This window comes from Hyalella azteca, unplaced genomic scaffold, assembly GCF_000764305.2.
Source record: "Hyalella azteca isolate HAZT.00-mixed unplaced genomic scaffold, Hazt_2.0.2 contig7140, whole genome shotgun sequence".
NCBI classification, from domain to species: Eukaryota; Metazoa; Arthropoda; class Malacostraca; order Amphipoda; family Hyalellidae; genus Hyalella; species Hyalella azteca.
In genome coordinates, this window is record NW_025937270.1 from 3508 (window position 1) to 23638 (window position 20131).

The following is a 20131-nucleotide window of genomic DNA, read 5'->3' on the forward strand; positions in this document are numbered from 1 at the left end:
ATGCACCTCTATTAAACCAATAATGAGTTAGCTGGTAGATATATTGACATGGTTTGATCCATTTAATAATTTTCATTTTTCCTGTGGCTAAATCAGTATAATAAATAATGAATATCTTAACACAGATTCAACTCTGACATTGCTGAATGGCGCATAAGCATTTCGCAACTCTCATATCGATTCTAAATGACCCATCTTAATACGCGATCTTGCAGTCCTCCATACAATTGTTGCATGTGATACAAGTTTTGAATGGGACAACAAATATTTCAAACGACAAATATTGGAAGACAAATATTTCAAATTATTAAGCATAAATTGAAACGCATGGTACAGGTAATTTGTTGGTTAAAGTGACAAAAGAGCGAGAAAAGATATTTTCGAATGAACATAAAATTTGAGTAAAATGGGAACATATGTAAGTGAGCAAAATATCAATGTACTTTTCTAAACAAGTTTAAGTTCCATCGCCAACCTATAATATAAAACATTACTATGAATTTTTTCGATTTTATCGCAATAGCTGAACTGATGAATGTCTAAGAAAACGACATTTTTATCCATGAGTCTATGATATTTTTACATAAGCTTCAGAAATCTACTTTTTTTTACCGCTTACTCATAAACTCTGTCAAATTAAACTGCTAAATCAAAAACCATCAATTACCCAGCAAGCACGGTATTTCTGTTTGTATTAGCCCTGATACCTTTAATTTCAGTGTAAGATTTATAATTATTTTTTTAGAGAGGAAGATGTTCAAATATGTGCACTCGCACAACGTAGATTCATAATTATATATAGTATGAATTCCTTGGCATTGTGCATTTATGGACCATTAATTTTTGAATCACTTTAGGATAGAATTACTTGTAGCAAAGAAACCTGATAGATAATGAATTGATAATTATCATCAATAAATATATTCAGAGTTTGCTTTTGTTATAAAGAAATATTCAGTGAGAATTCTTCTAATCACGCTTTGGGTACAGTGAGAAGCTACACAAAATTTTTGATGAGAATCGAATCGACAAAGTTTATGATGAGGTCAGATGCGTAGTTCTGAATGATTTAGTAGAATTAATTTCACACTTCATCAATGGAAATTCAACAATTTTAATGTAGTAATCATCCTGTCAGAATGCATCGTCGTAGACTCCATTTCGCGCCCAAAATTTTCATCGACTCTTTGTCGAAAAAATGCTGAAAATGTTTGTCAAATTATTCATCACTGATATGTAAAGATTAAATACCAATGGAAATATGACTCCTGAAGCGTGAAATCGTCCTATATAAAAATAAAAATTGTCCTATATAAGTGTGAAAATAACCGAATATTTTTTTTTAGAATTTCTACAACTTGAGACAGACACAAATTATAGTAGGGTAACATGGGACAGCGAGCACCCTTTTCTGTAATCTAAATGTTTGATGAAGTTTTAATTGATGCGAGGTAGTTCTTTGTTTTCTTTAAAGTTAACACTAATGAGGAATGTGTGAAGTGAATTAGACGCCTATAGAGTTATTCAATTTTTAATGAAACACTTTTTTTTGTAAAAGTATCAAAATGGGACCATTGTCCCACCCATGGGGCAATGGGACCATGGGGCATGGGGCAATGCGCCCATCCTGGTTCCTCTACCACAATTGCATATATTTTGTTTAAAAATGATAAAACAACCCTTTACAGTTACAAATAAGAAAAATTTAATTAAAATATTACAATATTCATTATTAACGACTTAAAAAATCATATCCTTAACTGAAAAAATATATTATTGGCCTAAAAATGTATCACTGACGTGAAAAAAATATTTCCTTGACATAAAAAATTCATCCCTGACATGAAAAAATGTATCCTTGACTAGAAAAAATATATTTACTTGATCAGAAAAAACTTCGTTCCAGTTTCGTCCATAACGCATATATTATGTGCAGGAAATTCGTATATAATCGTGATATCAGCCAACACCATAAAAACTCATCAACTTTTGGCTCATTGGTGTAGGCTGATATCAACTTTTGGCAAGGCACGAGTCAATTACGCGATAAGGGGACATAAATACGCATAACTTGAAAATAGAACCTGCTGCCTTGAGGCGGCAAATAAAAATAATCATACAATATTAAGTGTCATTTGTAATTCAAAAAGCTAGTCATAGTTTTGAAAAGCTCATTGAGACAAATCTAATGATGCATAACACAAGTTATCACAGGAGTGATATTGAGCCCACCATGGGCGCTTTGCCCCGTGACACACATGGACCCGTTGCCCCACTAAGTATCATGTCAATTTATATCGTGTCAACATTTTATTTTAAAAGCTAATAATCAAAACTTGAACTCAAATTTATCCCTATAAATAATAATTTCAAAATATAATTCACAGTGATTTCAAAAGCTTCATAAACAGTAATCGAAAACAGTTATATTTAGCGGCAAAAAAATTTTATCTGGGCTAAAACAGTTATTTGCGAGTAACTTATCAACGCAAACTCTTTGCAAAACGAAGAGCCACACACTTCATCCCAGTGAAACTGTCTACCGGCGGTAGAGCGCACGGCCTAATATCTGCCATACTTAGCGGGAAATCCGCTATGGGCCCATATGCCCCGCAGTAGTCCCGTTGCCCCATGTTGCCCAAGCAACTCGCCTCGTCGTTGACAGACAATTATCTCCTTACAACAAATTTAAGTTAATTGAGCCACGACTTTGGAGAATTTCACGACTCGGAGGAAAAGCCGACAATAACTTGCGTCGTGACTTAAAACAAATTATTTATTACATGGTAAAAGTTTAATATTCGGTATTGGATCTTGGCCGTTTACTGCCTTTTTGTGCGCGCGGAATTGGCCGTTTTTTCTTGCCAGCATCTAGACACCTAGCTGGCCGCAACACCCGCTACCTGCGTTCTGAGCCCACATATCACGCCTGAGGGGCTCGACCGATGGCCCAGCAGCGACTGTTTTGGCGTCGCCCCGACAACGTACGTCGCGTTTATAAATTTTGACCGGTTTGAATCAGGCTACCAATTGTTTACTTTTTTTACCATCCAACTATATCATATAGGTACACTTCTTCCCGACCTGTAATCACGAAAATTGTTGAATGTGTATTTCCACTTCGCATTCACCAACTAAAATGTGCCCCTAATCGCTTAAGTTGACGAGTTTTAATTGGACCAGTGATCCATGAAGTCCGGCCTTGCGTGAGTACAGAGTTAACAACATGAAGAAACTGTACGTATTTTATATTCATAAGTGAGAGAGAGTGTGATTGGCGTGGCAATCATTTCAACCTAAGATTTATTTGAGCAGAGAATGTAGCGAGTCAATTAAACAATTCTTTAGTTGGAGGAGGCCGAGACGCCATGTTCTGATATAGGGTAGTTGAATAATTTAGTGCTGTTCTGTAGCAATCATCGACTCACGTACCATAGTGCTGCAGTATAAATATTTATTAAATTGCCAGATGAGTTATAAACCTCCTTGCACGTATGTACAAGATGTATCGTTATTTAATCGTTTCGTTACCGTATTAAGATGTATCGTTACTTTTCAGAATCCTGGCCCTTCTTATTTCGAATATTTTTTCCTCTGTAATGCAAATATCCAATAAATTATTGATAATTATCGTAGACGAGGAGAGTGTAAATCCTAAATGAAATGAAGCTGCGACTTGGCAGCTTTTTAAAGCGTTCCCCTTTCATCAGAGTTCTAGTGAGAAAAAAAAGTGTTTGCTCTTTACTTGTTCCGCATCCAAACAAGATCCTCATATCTATGTAATACTCGATATTTTAATTTCATGCGTGAAAACATTTTTAACTTGCTCATCTCCCCCTGATGACTTGTGCCTCTGGTGCAAAGATTATGACATAGACCAATATTATGATGCAAGTGGAAATATTCTAAATCTACAAGAAGCTCATGTAGGTATGGAAAAAATATAGAACAGATCTTCTTAATATGCAATTATTACGTTCTTGTTTGCTTTTCACGCACGCAGTTTTTACTTTTATTGCAGTGCGGGCACGTGCATTGTAAATATGCCTTAATTTAGTTGCGTTCAACTGCTGTAATTCCAATTAAAATAATTAGTGTTTTAGAGCTTTGCTTACTTACAAAGTGAGTCTGACTATTTTCGATTAGTAAGAGTAAATTTTGTTTACCGACGACGGATCGTGAGGATTTTTAGAGAATTATTTAGAGATGATACATTTCTTCCTTCGAAATGTGACAGCTCTTAATCACTAACATCATGCTATCTTCGTAATTTTTATCTCTCAAATTACAGTCCGAACATCATACTTTATTACATTTCAGATTTTTAATCAATCGCGTGTTCACATGTTAGTATTGAAAACTTGTTAAGCAATTGTGCTTTACTTTCCTATATTACGCCAATTAAAGATTCGTTTTCATTATACCTTGATACCGTCCAATGGTTTCATTGCATCTACAAGATACCTTTGACTGAATATTAGAATTTAACATCCTCATTGATTCTGCTTTTAATGGCGTATTATTAACGTTTTACCAGCGTTAATGATGTTGTTTATCATTTTTTCACTCATAGCAGAGGGGTAATTTCTCCCTCGAAATGTTAATTTGTCTTCAAATTTCAGACATCAAAAACTCGCGAAAAGAACTATATTCGAAGCTTTGAAAATTTTTCTATGCAAACGGCGAATCAATAAATTGCATATCATTTGCTTGCGGCGATAAATATCTTAGCTTAATTATCTAATTTAACACGAAGGATACAATAAAGGATGGTATTCTCCCATATTTTAATTCATGTGCGCCTGGATGGTACACGCTTGAATTATTGGTTCAAGATCCGCTTTTGAATATTCGAGTATACGACGTTATTTACTATTGTGATAGTAGAAATTTAGCGCAGACACCATTGCTATATTTTTTTCATTTGTTGTGATAGAACTTTCATATCAGCCATCGAAGCCAGCACGCATATTTACTGAAAAAAATTGATCTCATTCAATAAAAGAATCTGTACTATGAATTGTGTCTAGAGAAACTTGCGCACGATTAGCCGGCATTTTAGACAATTACCTTATGCATTTTTAAATAGAATGTACACGCAGCCATTCTTCCATTGCCACCTTTTGGATAGATGTACATATGAATGCATCATATATTTTACAGAACCTGGTTCTTCCCGTCCATACGTACATTTTCCTCGGGGTCTATGGAATATGTTTAAATTATGATTAATAATTGATATGACGTGTATCATAAATCAAATATTTTCCAGTTTTTAATGCTAGTGTTCATCATTATAATAGTTCTTTAAGGTTTCAAAGTATTTTGAATAATCGACACACTATTTCAGAATTATTTCTACCATGATTTGTTTTTGAAACAGTCATTCACAATTTCCTGAGTTCTTGTCAAAGACAAAAACAGTCACTCAGACAGGCAACAATTTTATTGATCTCGGTGTCTGGATTAATCAAGCCATTCACAAATGAATAATATTAAGAAAAAAAAATTAAAACTTTGTTATTTATTTCGTCCATAAAACCTATTTTATTATAAATAAAAAATTACATTCTCATCTTTACATTCACTTCTGCTTTTCTATGTATAACATAATATGTGCATACCAGTTTTTGATAGCATTCATCGAATGCACAATGCATTTATACTTTAATAAAACATATACTGCATGAATGTGCAACGTGTTCACGACGTACTGCCGAATGAACTGATTTCATTCCGCTGTTGGTTTTCTATTCAGAAAATAATTCACGAGGAGGCTTTGCTGAGTTAATTTGATCATAGATTATTAACGCTAAATATGTGGGCACCATTTTAAATGAGCAACATAGACGACGTCACAGCAGCACGTCAGGGAGCGACGTCACAGCAGCACGTCAGGGAGCTACGTCACAGCAGCACGTAAGAGAGCGACGTAATAGCAGCACGTCAGGGAGCGACGACGTCACAGCAGCACGTCAGGGAGCGACGACGTCACAGCAGCACGTCACCTCATGACGTGCTGCCTCCTAAAATACAAGCATCATGAAGGTGGCTTGTAACCTGAAGCTCAAGAAGTAGCATCAAAGCTGGATCCAGTATGTGGGCACAATCTCTTCATCCACTACCAACAAAGAGCCTTGGGAAAAAATTTGCAGCATTCAGGGTAGGCCAATAATTTATTCATTTTACCCTATATGCTTGATGCTGCCCATGATGATGACTCAGCCAAAGCATCATTATTTTCTGAACACTTTTTACCTGCTGTTCCTGCCATTCCTGCTCCTGAAGCAGCAGTCTTGGACTGCTGCTTCAGTCGGCAGCAGTCTTGGACTGCTGCCGTGACGTCGTATTATTATTTATTTTAACAATTTATTAATATAAGATATATTTTAGTCGAATACTCTTTGCTTTGAGCCGTTTACTTATGCATTGAAATTCAATTGAGACTCTTAGCTATTGTCTAGTGAGTCCATTCAAGAAGTGAAGAAGCCAGACTTATTCCCCGTGATGCACAGTATTTTTCGAAACAATAGCTTTTACACTTTGCGGGCCCTAATTTGGTTTACAAATAGATTAATTAGAGGTTACTATTACGATTTGTTTGGCTAAGATTATGATTTATTATGACTTGAGAGATTATTTAGTCTCATTTCTAAACAGTCTCAATAATATTTCGCCATATATTATTTGTTCATGTATGAAATTCATTCGTCCAATTGTACATATATATCGCTTTTACTTTCAAACTTTGCTATGACCATTGACCAGTTGGTCATAGATTTTGCACTGTCAAGAAAAGAGGTCGTTAACGGGCCAAAGGCAAGTGATGCAAACTCTGAAACTGTAACTAAGCTATTTAAAAGTAGCCTATGTAACAAATGTCTATATTCCTGCCATTTTTAGCGCATTTTCTCATTTATGGGAAAAATGCACCATTGTGCTTGCCATGTCCGTCTGTGTCTGTCCGTCCATCCGTGACCTCAAGTTTTCGTCGACGAGTAAATGCGCTCTCTGTCACTCACTGCAGTGAGTACTGAGTTATATTTTTTGAAGTGTATGTACTATGTAGATGCGAGCACTGTTGATTCAACTACGATGCATTGATTGAACTACGATGTTGCATTGATTCAACTACGATGACAACTAATATGACATACCGCCGTTGTCAAGTTTGAAGCTACAATACTTCTGTCATCGGCCTTCATTAGAAACGACCAATTTATGAACCAAACAGGATCACAACTTTATAGGGTAATGGGAACAGCTTTGTATTGTTTATTTGATAATCTAACACTACAAATTGTAGTTCTGACCATTATTGTACCTATTCATTTTCTTGATGAGAGGCGAGTTAAAAATTGTATGTCGAGTCTGAAGTCTTCCCTCCTCTGTCGCTCTGTTCTTGCTTCTGGTCTCCTTCAATAAAACTACTTCTGAACCGGATTCTGTTAACCTACAAGCAGAAGAAATGTTGGTTGGCACTTAGTTACTTGAACTTACTTCTGGAACCTATGATGAAAAGAATCCGCGGACGACATTACACCTACATACTGGGTCGCTTACTTACATGAGACATATGTACATACATGCTGTATAAGCATTCTGATGTCAATAAATGTCGAATTGCCGTTTACTTTTTATTAAAGGATTCTTAAACTGAGGTATTTAAACTTCAATTCATTCTCTATTTCTGTTTTTAAATTTATTTTTGTCACCAACTTATGAATTTATATTTGAGTTTGTCTTAATCGATTCGACGACACGAGTCGTCTAATCGCTTAACTCGACACGTCGAGTTAAGCCTCGATAACATCGCGTGACGCAAGAATAAACTTTGTAAGTGTAGCTAATCAAAATTCAATTGAAATTTTTTTATATAAATTAAACAATTCTTCATTATAACTTATAATATATAACTTTTGATATAACTTTGCAAAATTCTCGACGATGGCAGCGGATTATACGTACGTAAGTGATGTTAACTCTTGCTTTACATTGAAGCTATATTACTGTTAGGTCCAAATTAACCTTGACTCAAGCATGAGCTGGCAACCTAGAGTATAAGTTAGCTGAGTTTAATAAAGAACCAGTCGCATTTGTGCAGCTATAAGCTTTGGATTTACCGGTGAATTAGAAATGATGTGGCATGTCTTCTGGCAATGTACATTGACGACGGCATCGACCCAAGAACTTAATACTAATATCCAAATATTTACTACCTATACCCAGTGGTGGGCACAGTTCCGCTAATCCGCTAACCGCTAATTAGCGAAGCTAACTTTTTCCTTATCGGATTAGCTGTTCAGCTAACTTTGAAAACCTTTAGCGGACCAATTAGCTTCCGCTAAATTTAGTTCCGCTAACTGGAAGTCCGCTACCCCCCAAAAAAAAAATTAACCAAAATCTAAATTTAAATATTAAAAGTTAGCGGTTAGCGGTTAGCGGCAAACTCCGCTACGTTTTTTGGTGATTTATCGGTTTAGCGTTATCGAAGCTAACTTTTCAGTTAGCGGATTAGCGGTTATCGAAGCTAACTTTTAGGTTAGCTGTGCCCACCACTGCCTATACCACATAACGTAAAAAAACATTCATTCAGGCATTAAATCTAGTACATACGGATATGCACCACATTTTATTTTGAGTGAACCCTGATTGAAAAAAAATCCATCAATAGTGAACAGGTATATTTTTACTGATTAAACTACTACGAAAAACACTCTTGGTGATAGTTGTAATTTGATGTGCAAAGATACCTTCACTTGGATAAAATCCAGATTGTTTTATAAATTGGCTAATTTTATAATTGCAGGATTATTTCAAACGATTATCGGGTGACTAATGATCCATTGCATACGACTCATGATATTAATAGTCATTGCATAGGACGGTTTATTGTCTAGTTAGAGGTCGTTAGGCTGAAATTAACTTATATTTTTTATACTTCGTTGCACCAGTTCTATGTTATTTAAACTTATTAGAGTTTATGATTTATTAGCAGAGTTCCATTTGTAAACTTCTCGATTATAATTTGTTTGATAAAAGCCTTGCCATCACAGATATGCCTGAGTATGACTATATCAAAGAGCAACGTTCATGCAACAAATGTTATAGTTGAATTATTATTTAAAAATTTAGAAATAATTAAAAACCAATATTATTGTTGACAATAGTAGTGGGTACTGCACATCTATAATTAATGAGTATATATATTTAAAAAAATTAGTTTAAAAGACATTTTGGAGACATCCAAAATTGTCTTTTGGATGTCATAGAATGTTAAAATGCTACTTGATATTCATTAATTCAATGCATGATCAATCGCATAACATCTAATATATGGCAAAATTATGTTTCGTCATCACGAGTCAAAAATTACTGCAGAAATATTAGAAAACAGTTCATCTACTCGAAGACTAAACAATGAGATCCGCAATTATCGTTAACTACCGACAATGGTGCATGGTGTTGTGCTAGAGAAACCTGGGACGATATCTTGTTTGCCACTACCACTGAATGTTGGGACGATATCTTGTTTGCCACTACCACTGAATGTGGTCGAAGTTTGCCTGGCAGATGACGTTACACGGCCAGCCATCTGACATGTCGTCGATGACATTTTGGTAGAGGGCAAAGTACATTTCGCCAGAGCCTCCGTTCTTCAGTAAATCCAGAGACGTCACTGCATTCATGTCCAGAGGAGTTCCGTCCTCCCACACCAAGTCCAAATTAGGAGAAGTTTTCTTCAGCCCCACCCAGGTGCATTTCTGTGGATCTGTTGACGATCCAGAAAAATCTGTGCGCAATATTTTATTCCATGGAATTAAACTTAACTGATCGCAGTTAATTGAATGGTTGCCATTTTAAATACAGTATATATGAATGATAAACTCATAAATTATTAACTCAAGCGACTATTTAAAATTTTAGTCTAAGGTAATTCCTAATACCATACTTGTAGCGAACTTCTTGAGCACTTGCGTTGTCTGGGGGCTCCTCGATATGGCGTTGCGGAAGCCAAATTTCGCGCACTGCGCCAGCGCCGTTTGTCTGTCCGGGAAAAACGGCGTGACGACATAATACAAGCCGTCAGCGCCCCTCGTGATGTTTTGTTCTGAAACAGTTTGTATAGTTTGTTTTGAAATGATTTTTGTTTAAGATAGGATAAACTGATTCAGTCTGACTAGTAGCTATGGTTTTGGTGACTTGAAAGTTTGATCCGTCTTGGTGTTTTCTCTGTTCAAAATTTTCAGTTGTTATATTATTTTTCCTATTTAATTTCATATTTTTTCAGACATGTAGCTTAATCTCACCATAAGCTATCATGCTATATCGCTACACCGCTTATAAAATGAAACAAGGTGTTATCTGGTACATGCAGTGTATACTTTAGACCTAACATTGGCAGATAGGCATTAGCCCATTTCACTTTAGTACATCAAGACTTACTGGGTATGTGCATGTACTTTGCTCCGGGCAGAGGTATGGCTTGGCTGTAAGCGTTCGACAAGAGGCATTGCTGCGTCCCAGCGTCGTAGGACAGAGCCAAGCAGCCGTGAAAAGTGCAGGCAGACCTGCAGGCGCCTACACAACAGAAAACACACAGCCAGTACATGCGTGGACCCACTACATAGCACATACACACTATTCATATACATTTTCAAGTTAATATGCGTACAATTTAATGACCTGAAAATGCATTATTACTTTCATGGAAGCGAGTCCCTTGACAACGTCAAACTCCGGACTATACGAAACAATGGCCCCTGACAGAAAGCGGAAGTTTTCCAAGACGCCAGCGTAGTTTATAAATTTTGCTCCAAAGAAGGTTGTAGACTTACTTCTTCAGCATTTGGACTACATTGGAGTATTTGGACTAACAACCACGACATTGAGACCGTCTCACCTGTCATCTTCAACCTGGAGGGCAGAGAAGCCCCCTGAGACAAACTCACTAGCCCGTCGATCGCACCGTGCTGGAGGAACCTACCAACATCATCATGCGGAGGTGCTCATTTAGCTCAACATTAACCGACCAACGAGTGCTGGAACCATCTTAATTTTGAATTGGACCCCAGCTATCCATTTCCAAACTACCGGATTTGTCTAAAAAATTTGAGATTGTTTGCAGGAGGACTTTCTGGCTCGAAATTTTTGTGTTGTATTCTATTTACGTGTGATATGTACTTATGTCCAACAAAATTTCACGATTCAATGTTTCTCTCAACTTGAAAATGAAGGTTGCTACATTCGAAACGTCGTTAATAAATTATTATTATTTGCTAAATCTGCCTTTTGATCTGCCAACATCATATAAACTAAATAATTGTTTGACTCCATGAAAATTATAATGCAGTCTCTAGTCATTAAATTGTACGCATATAAACAAGAATATTCTGCCATCTTATAATAATTTTTAAGTTGCTGCAGAATTCAATGTCAAATGTACTCGATAATGTAATATAACGGATAACTACAGCACAGTTTGGTTCCGTAGTCTCTACTATTTCGCGAGAAAAGCACATATTAATGTTAACTCTTTGGGAAGAAATACAAGTTCTATTGGTAGCTCACAGAAGGAAGCAAGAGTCAATTTAATTGCAGCATTGGCGGGGTCAATGGCGTAGCCGGGAGCAAAGAGCCAGTCGCCACGCACGCTCTGCACGAGCTTGGCGTTGTCGTACCAAGCGTGCGATGCGTGCAGCGCCGCCAGCAGCGCTAGCGCCGCCAGACTTGGCGTAGCTGCTGTCGAACTCGACGCGGTCAAACGCATGCTTCAGGCGGCAAATTCTGCACTAGTAAAGAACGTCAATCATTATTGTCAGCTTAGAATTAAAAATATGTCTGGCTTTCCTATGCACTGTCTTTCATTGAGAAATTCTGGTTTTTATATATTCCAGCTAAAACCCATCGAAATCACGTGAATAATTTGTTGATCAGCTAGCAGAAAGCGATGAAGAGCACAGCGTTACGTAAAATTTCAAGTCACTACAAAAAATATTGAATGTAGCCTTGAGATGGCAAGTATATTTTAAATAAATAACGACTTTAAATGCTTCATTAAGTTTGGTGACGAAGAAATCAACGAGAAAATTGAAACTAATGTTTGACTGCACTCGATTGAACTTACGCTAACTTGTTTGTTGACATCTGATTAGCCGACCAATGACCAAAAATAAATCGAAAGACAATGCCCTCAAATTTTCCGGAAAAGTTAGAAGTTATAATATCCTACAGCTTATGCAGCTTATTAAACCAATCATATGTTAGCTGGTAGATATATTGACATGGTTTGATCCATTTAATAATTTTCATTTTTCCTGTGGCTAAATCAGTATAATAAATAATGAATATCTTAACACAGATTCAACTCTGACATTGCTGAATGGCGCATAAGCATTTCGCAACTCTCATATCGATTCTAAATGACCCATCTTAATACGCGATCTTGCAGTCCTCCATACAATTGTTGCATATGTGATACAAGTTTTGAACGGGAACACAAATATTTCAAACGACAAATATTGGAAGACAAATATTTCAAATTATTAAGCATAAATTGAAAGGCTTGGTACTGGTAATTTGTTGATTAAAGTAACAAAAGAGCGAGAAAAGATATTTTCGAATGAACATAAAATTTGAGTAAAATGGGAACATATGTAAGTGAGCAAAATATCAATGTACTTTTCTAAACAAGTTTAAGTTCCATCGCCAACCTATAATATAAAACATTACTATGAATTTTTTCGATTTTATCGCAATAGCTGAACTGATGAATGTCTAAGAAAACGACATTTTTATCCATGAGTCTATGATATTTTTACATAAGCTTCAGAAATCTACTTTTTTTTACCGCTTACTCATAAACTCTGTCAAATTAAACTGCTAAATCAAAAACCATCAATTACCCAGCAAGCACGGTATTTCTGTTTGTATTAGCCCTGATACCTTTAATTTCAGTGTAAGATTTATAATTATTTTTTTAGAGAGGAAGATGTTCAAATATGTGCACTCGCACAACGTAGATTCATAATTATATATAGTATGAATTCCTTGGCATTGTGCATTTATGGACCATGAATTTTTGAATCACTTTAGGATAGAATTACTTGTAGCAAATAAACCTGATAGATAATGAATTGATAATTATCATCAATAAATATATTCAGAGTTTGCTTTTGTTATAAAGAAATATTCAGTGAGAATTCTTCTAATCACGCTTTGGGTACAGTGAGAAGCTACACAAAATTTTTGATGAGAATCGAATCGACAAAGTTTATGATGAGGTCAGATGCGTAGTTCTGAATGATTTAGTAGAATTAATTTCACACTTCATCAATGGAAATTCAACGATGTTGTATCGTGGCTGGTCACTGCCTTTTTCTTCAGCGGACTTGGCCGTTTTCTCTTGCCTTTCTGTACCAGGCAACCTAGCTGGCCGCAACACCCGCGACCTGCGTTCCGAACCCACCTCACACTTGTGGCGCTCAACCATGCAATGGTCATGCAGCGACTGTTATGGCGTCGTCCCGACAACGTACGTCGCGTTCATTAATTATGACCGGATTTAATCAGGGACAGATTATTAAACTTTCGCCATCCAACCATATCATACACTTCTTCCTGACCTGTAATCACGGAAAACTTTGAATGAGTATTTCTTCTTCACATTTACCAACTGAATTGTGCACCTAATCGTTTGATTTGACGAGTATCGAAATTGCACCAGTGAGCCATGAAGTGCAGCCTTGCGCGAGTTCAGCGTTCACAACAGAAAGAGACTGTCTTTTCTTATATTAATGATTTTGTGAAGAAAAGTATTTAGCGTGTCAATCATTTTAATTATGATTTGATTTGAACATAGGATGTACCGAGTCCCTTTAAAAATTCTTTAATTCGAGGTGGTCGAGACGCCGTGTTCTGATATTGGGGTAGTTGAATACTTTAGTGCTGCTCGGTGCCAATCATCGACCTGCGTACCATTAGGCTAACATATAAAAAATTATCATTATTCCACATGAGTTATTGACCTTCCTGTACGTATATATTAAGATGTATCGTTATTTTTCAAACGCCCGACAGTTTTTATTTCAAATATTTTTTCCTCTGTAGTGCATATATCAAATAAAATTATTGATAGATATCGTGGACTTGGAGAGGGTAAATCTCAAATGAAATAATGTTGCTACTTGGCAGCTTTTAGCGGAGGTTTCATTTTATCTAAGTTCTTGTGAGGATAGAACTGTTTACTCCGTCCTTGTTACAAATCTAAACGAGCTCTTCGCATCTATGCACTCCTCTGATATTTTAATTACACGTATGAAAACATTTTTAACTTGTTCATCTCCCTCCTGATGACTTGTACCTGTGGGGTAAATATTATGACGTGAACCTCATGATGCAAGTGGAAAAATTCTCCCTGTACAAATATACAAGAAGTTTATGTAGGTTCAGAGAATATATATAGAGCAGGTTTTCTTTACATTCAATTATTACGTCATTGTGTGCTCTTCAAACACGGAGTTCTTACTTTCATCATAGTGCGTGTATGTGCTATGTGAATATGCCTTAAATTATTTGCGTTCTACTGTTTGAATTCCAATTAAAATATATAATATTTTCGAGCTTTGCATACTTACACAGTGAGTGTGAAGATTTTTGATTAGTTATCGTAAATTTTTTTATCGACTGACCGTGATGATTTTCATCGAATTATTTTTCCACGATACATTTCTTCCTTCAAAGTGTAACTATAGCTCTTGATCACAAACATCATGCTACCTTCATAATTTTTATCTCTCAAATTGAGTTCCAGCCCAAACATTAAATTCAATTATTTGACAGATTTTCAATCAATTGCCTGTTCACCTGTTGGTATTGGGAACTCGTTTCGCAAATGGGCTCTACTTCCCTAAATGATGCCAAATATTCGTTTTATATATTCCTTGATATCGTCGTATAGTTTCGTTGCATCTATACAAGAAATATTTGAGTGCATATTCGAAATTAACATTCTAATTTATTCTTTAATGGAAATCATTGACGTTTCACTAACGTTAATGATGCTGGGTATCATACTTTCCCTCTATAAGTGATGGGTTACTTCTCTCTCGAAATGATAAGTTAATTTTACTTAAACTTTCAGGCATCGAAAACTCGAGAACAGACTAAATTTGAAGCTGTGAGCATTTCTTTTCTTTGCCAAGGGCGCAACGATGAATCGTAGACCATTTAATTGTAGACCATTTGTCGAAGAAAATTGATCACATTCATCAGAAGAATCTGTACCATGAATTGCGTCTAAAGTAACTTGCGCCCGATTAGCCGGCATTATGGAGCATTAACTTATGAATTTTTAAATAACATGTACACACAACTATTCCTACATTGTCTCCGTATGGATCTAATGCCCTTATAAATAAATGCATTACATATATTACAGAACCTATAGTTCTTTCCGCATATGCATACATTTTCCTCGGAGTTTTGGGAAAATGCTTTAATTATAATTAATAATTGATATGACGTGCATTAGAAATAAAATATTTTCCAGTCTTTAATGCCAGTATTTTTCATTATAATAGTTCTTTTAGGTTTGAAGGTGCTTTCAATCGACACACTATTTCAGAATTATTTCTACGGTGATTGGTTTCTAAAACTATCATTCAACATTTTCTGAGCGCTTGGCAATTACAACAACAACCAATCAGACAGGCAACAATTTTATTGATCTCGGGGCGTAGATTGTTCAAGCTTATTCATAAATAAATAATAAGAAGAAGAAATAAATTAAAATATTATTATACATTACGTCCATCAAACCTATTTTATTATTAATTCAAATAAAAAAGTTATACTTTCAGCTTTACCTTTACTTCTGCTTCTGTAAGTATAACATAATATGTGCGTACAATTTTTTTATCGTACTGATCGAATGCACTTTGAGAGCATTTATCGAATGCACAATGCATTTACACTTTAAGATAAGATATATTGCATGAATGTGCAACATGTGCACGACGTGCTGGCGTATGAACAGATATCATTCTGCTGTTGGTTTCCTATTCAGAAAATAATTCATGAGGAGGTTAATTTGCTGAGTTAATTTGATCATAGATTATTAACGGTAAATATGTGGGCACCATTTTAAATGAGCAACATATTCAGCTATCTAGGTCTACATCACTAATTTTTTCATTTCTTATGAATGTAGCATTCGTAAGAAATTCATTCATTTTTGTAGCATTCATTGACCATTTGGGAAATCTATTATACTGCCATGGATGTGTGTAAGCCCTGTCTCTTATACACATCTAGATGTGTATAAGAGACAGAGTGAGAACAGATCAGTAAGACAGTTGGTTAATCGAATCATGAAATCAGCTGGTAGCGGAGCAACACTAGACTGTGCTAACAATGGAACAGAAGTATTCAAAGACACTGGAGAATCATCAACAATTGATNCAGCAGCACGTCAGGGAGCGACGTCACAGCAGCACGTCAGGGAGCGACGATGTCACAGCAGCACGTCAGGGAGCGACGTCACAGCAGCACGTCACAGCAGCACGTCACAGCAGCACGTCACAGCAGCACGTCAGGGAACGCAACATTAATCAGCGCCGCCCCCTGCGCTGTTAATGCGGCCGCCCCCTCATGGCCCCCCTGGGGGCCGGGCCCCCCTCCATGGCTGGGGCCCCTTGACTGATGCTTATTTCAGCCCAGAGATGCAATAATGAATGATGAGTAACTATGTGCGAATTCATTCACCATGAACAATGTGTGACGAATATTTGATCACAGAAGAATAATTATTGATATAGACTAGTTGGAATAAGTATTGATGATAAATAGACATTGATGGCAACTTGTGTATCATAATTTAAAGCGTTCATTTGTCTTATGTTTTTCAATGGCTCTGATGAATTATGAAATTATTAACTCATATTAAGTGCGTTTCAAATATTGCATAAAATGGCCAACACATTTGTCATGATGAATAAATAGTGTTCAATAGCTCCAAATGAACACTATTGAACAATGTTTCACTCAGAAGACTTTTTTCACAACTTACAGTTTCGTAAACTGCAAGATTCCGGCGCATAATCTAGCCGGAATAATCTTCCTAAATAATGCCTAAAATTTCTCAATTTTTGTAATAGAACTCGCGTGTTCACGGCAAAGCGATCGGGTTATGTGTGCAGACGTGACCACCTCGAAGACGAGTGCATGTTATATGGTCAGGTGTTAGCAATTTCTACATCCTCCTCCGTGTAACTTGCTTTCGCGCTGTAATCAATTACCGTTATGTTACCATTACACAATAATATTGCGTATTTCGCTTGAGAATGACTGCATGATCTTGTTGAATCATAATAAATTTTTCGAAGCGACAAAGGTTTAACAGTTACGACAGAGTAGAGGCAACTATAAATTCTCAGTAGATCGATACGGCAACAAGTAGATACGGCAACATTTTAAGAGATTGTACGGTTACAAATCCATTTGTTTGCCTTAGATTAATTCATTTGGACTAAAATAATAAAGCATCCCCTGAACAAGAAAGAAAATTATTGAGAGTCACAAAAAATTTAGTTTATATGAGAAACTGATATATTTACACGCTCTCCAGTGGCCACTGGCCAGTAGCTGCAATCATCTCAATTTTATCATACTTACGCAATGATTCAATGAAGTATAATTTTTTAGGATAACTATAATTTTAATATCATTTATTATAAAAGTTCTCGCATCTTGGCCGAATTGATCCAGCTTTGAGTTAATGACACATAAGCGTTTCACAATTACAACGTCAAGTCATACCTGTGTGTGTGCCAAACAATGACTAATAAAATAAAATTGACATGAAATTTTCTGCATTTTGATAACAAAATTCGTAATAACATTAGGGTGAATTACATGTAAAACACTGAAAAAAATTCTGAATATCAATGGACCTAAAATAAGCTTCAAATTGGTAATGAGTTAAGTGATTAAATCGCCATCTGATTGTTTTTATTAAACTTCTCAATAAAATTTCTAAATGTTGACTAGGGAAAAATATCGATATCAACAACTTATTGAATTTTGGTACAATTGGAAATCAAAAAACAAAGAAAGCGTTGAAACTTTTATTGTTGTGGTTCCGAAAAGAGAATTGGTTCGCAGAACGAAGCCAGAAGGAAACGAGAAGCACGAAGCGCGATGAGGAACTCGTGCACTGTTGAATACGTACGCACATATAAAGCTAGATGTCTTCACTCCGGTAAGGTTAAAGCAATAGTCTCTTCGATCGAGCTAACGAGCGTCGACTTTGCCTCCTAACACGAGACAAACGATAAGCGTATTAAACATTAACGAGTTAATTAGTTATAAATTTTAACAAACTAAACTTTTTCAAGTGAATGTGATCCCATATTAAATAGTTAATATTTCCATTCAAAACACGTAGATTAATCGTAAATCTTCGCCACAAATGTTAAGTCTTATAAAAATGAGGAATTTTCTGGGTATCGTTAATATTGACGAGTAAAAATTTATGCAATCGACGTAAGAATTTTTGTTCAGGTAGATTATCTTAACTCATTGATAACATATTGAATTTAATTTGAATAATCTTAAACCAAAAGATTGACAAGGCGGTTATTAAGCCGGTACTCACTTTTCGCTAACATCGTTAGGACAGCATTCATATCGATACCTCAAGATACCCAAGCACGACGTTTTTAAGTATTAATTACAGGCCTGTAATTGTGTAACACAATCTTTCAATTCATTTAATCTGTTATTGAATGTCATGAACATTCTCTTACTCAGCTTATCGCTGTTCCAATTTAACTCCAGGTTCCTCTCGTCCAATAACTTCTCTATTCAGTAAGGTAACAGGAAATTATAATCTGTAAAAGATTATCAACACTGAATGAGAATATAATGGAAACCCATATTCTCAATTACATTTCATTGAGTAATGCGTGAATAATTCGGCAAAACTGTCTGTGATATCGGACAATTGGAAACAGAGCGGACAAAATAAATATTTGTGTTTGCCCGAAATTTGCAGGTCGGCAGAGATGTAATCAAAAGTTATGCCTAAAGTAAAACGAATATGAAGAGCTGATAGGGTTGCAGTTGCGACCACCACGACCGCTCGATTGTTTTAAATAGGTGAAGGAAAAAAAGTATTATTATATTCTTTATCATAATTTTATCATATATGTTTCTCACATCCTTTAGAAAATGGATAACAATATGCTGCGCTCAATTGTGTGATAATGAACGCCTCTGGTATGTGAAATGTTAAAATTCTAAACAAATTGTTATTTCTAAAATTCTAAACAAATTGTTATTTCTTTTATTAATAACCCTGTAGTAGGACTCTATTAATCGTGCTACCAGCCACGTTTTGGCCCTAAGGGTGTTTGTTGCAAGGGTGTCAAGAAAACAAGGAATTGGTGATGGTCGCCACCTCCCCTACAACCATCCCAAACCACCTTTTTATTAGACTTTCACTTGTGTTTATTTACCAATTTATTGAACAACACAACAAGAAGAACCAGGTATGTGCATTGAACAGAGAAGAAAAGAATAAGCGCAAAACAGAGGCACGGGGGGTCTATAACCTCGTATAATGGTATTTTCAAGTTTGCCTGCTTTACCCAGTCTGAAAAGCAAAAACAGATTAACATGATAAACCTAAGGAGTGCACTAAATCCATAAAAAATATCCGTTACGTTAACTTTAGCATGATTAAGTTAGTGATGCATATCAAACAGTGAGCACTCTACTATGATGTCAACACTGAAATTGATATATACTTTTGCTTTAATTTTGTACTTTAATTTCACATTACATTGCATCTCAGGAGAGGGGGGTTTGCAGGACCCCTAGTAGGAAAATCCTACTTCCTTGCAATCCTACTTCACTGAAATGGGCTTCCCACAACAACCCGGCTTTGTATTTCATGTGATTTTAAGAATCAATAAAATTTAAGTCAATTATCTTTATCCAGCATTAAAATATGTGAACAGTTATTAATAATTTCGAGTAAGTTTATGAGCTGCTGCAAAGATGTGCTCAACGGCCACTGCCGTTACGATAGTTTACCACGCATGTAATTCAACGCGAGATGAGCCTTTAG

At 35.9% G+C, this 20131-nt stretch overlaps 1 protein-coding gene across 1 annotated transcript; it reads right to left on the reverse strand.

Moving 5' to 3' along the window:
- Positions 1-8564: 8564 nt before the first annotated feature.
- LOC108674670 lies at positions 8565-11770 on the reverse strand. Its single transcript, XM_018162632.2, has 4 exons — positions 11572-11770; positions 10447-10581; positions 9953-10111; positions 8565-9772 (listed from the first exon to the last, which is right to left on the reverse strand). The coding sequence occupies exons 1-4, from the start codon at positions 11768-11770 to the stop codon at positions 9540-9542; spliced, it is 726 nt and encodes a 241-aa protein (XP_018018121.1). The 3' UTR covers positions 8565-9539.
- Between the last annotated feature and the right edge of the window lie 8361 nt (positions 11771-20131).

What these genes read in the sequence shown, in the direction of transcription:
- LOC108674670 (XM_018162632.2), bottom strand. Translation starts at nt 11,770, where the DNA reads ATGCGTTTGACCGCGTCGAGTTCGACAGCAGCTACGCCAAGTCTGGCG. An exon ending in AAAGTACATGCACATACCCA is followed by an intron (nt 10,112 to 10,446) that starts GTAAGTCTTGAT and finishes AAACTGTTTCAG; the next exon opens with AACAAAACATCACGAGGGGC. An exon ending in GCTCAAGAAGTTCGCTACAA is followed by an intron (nt 9,773 to 9,952) that starts GTATGGTATTAG and finishes GATCGTCAACAG; the next exon opens with ATCCACAGAAATGCACCTGG.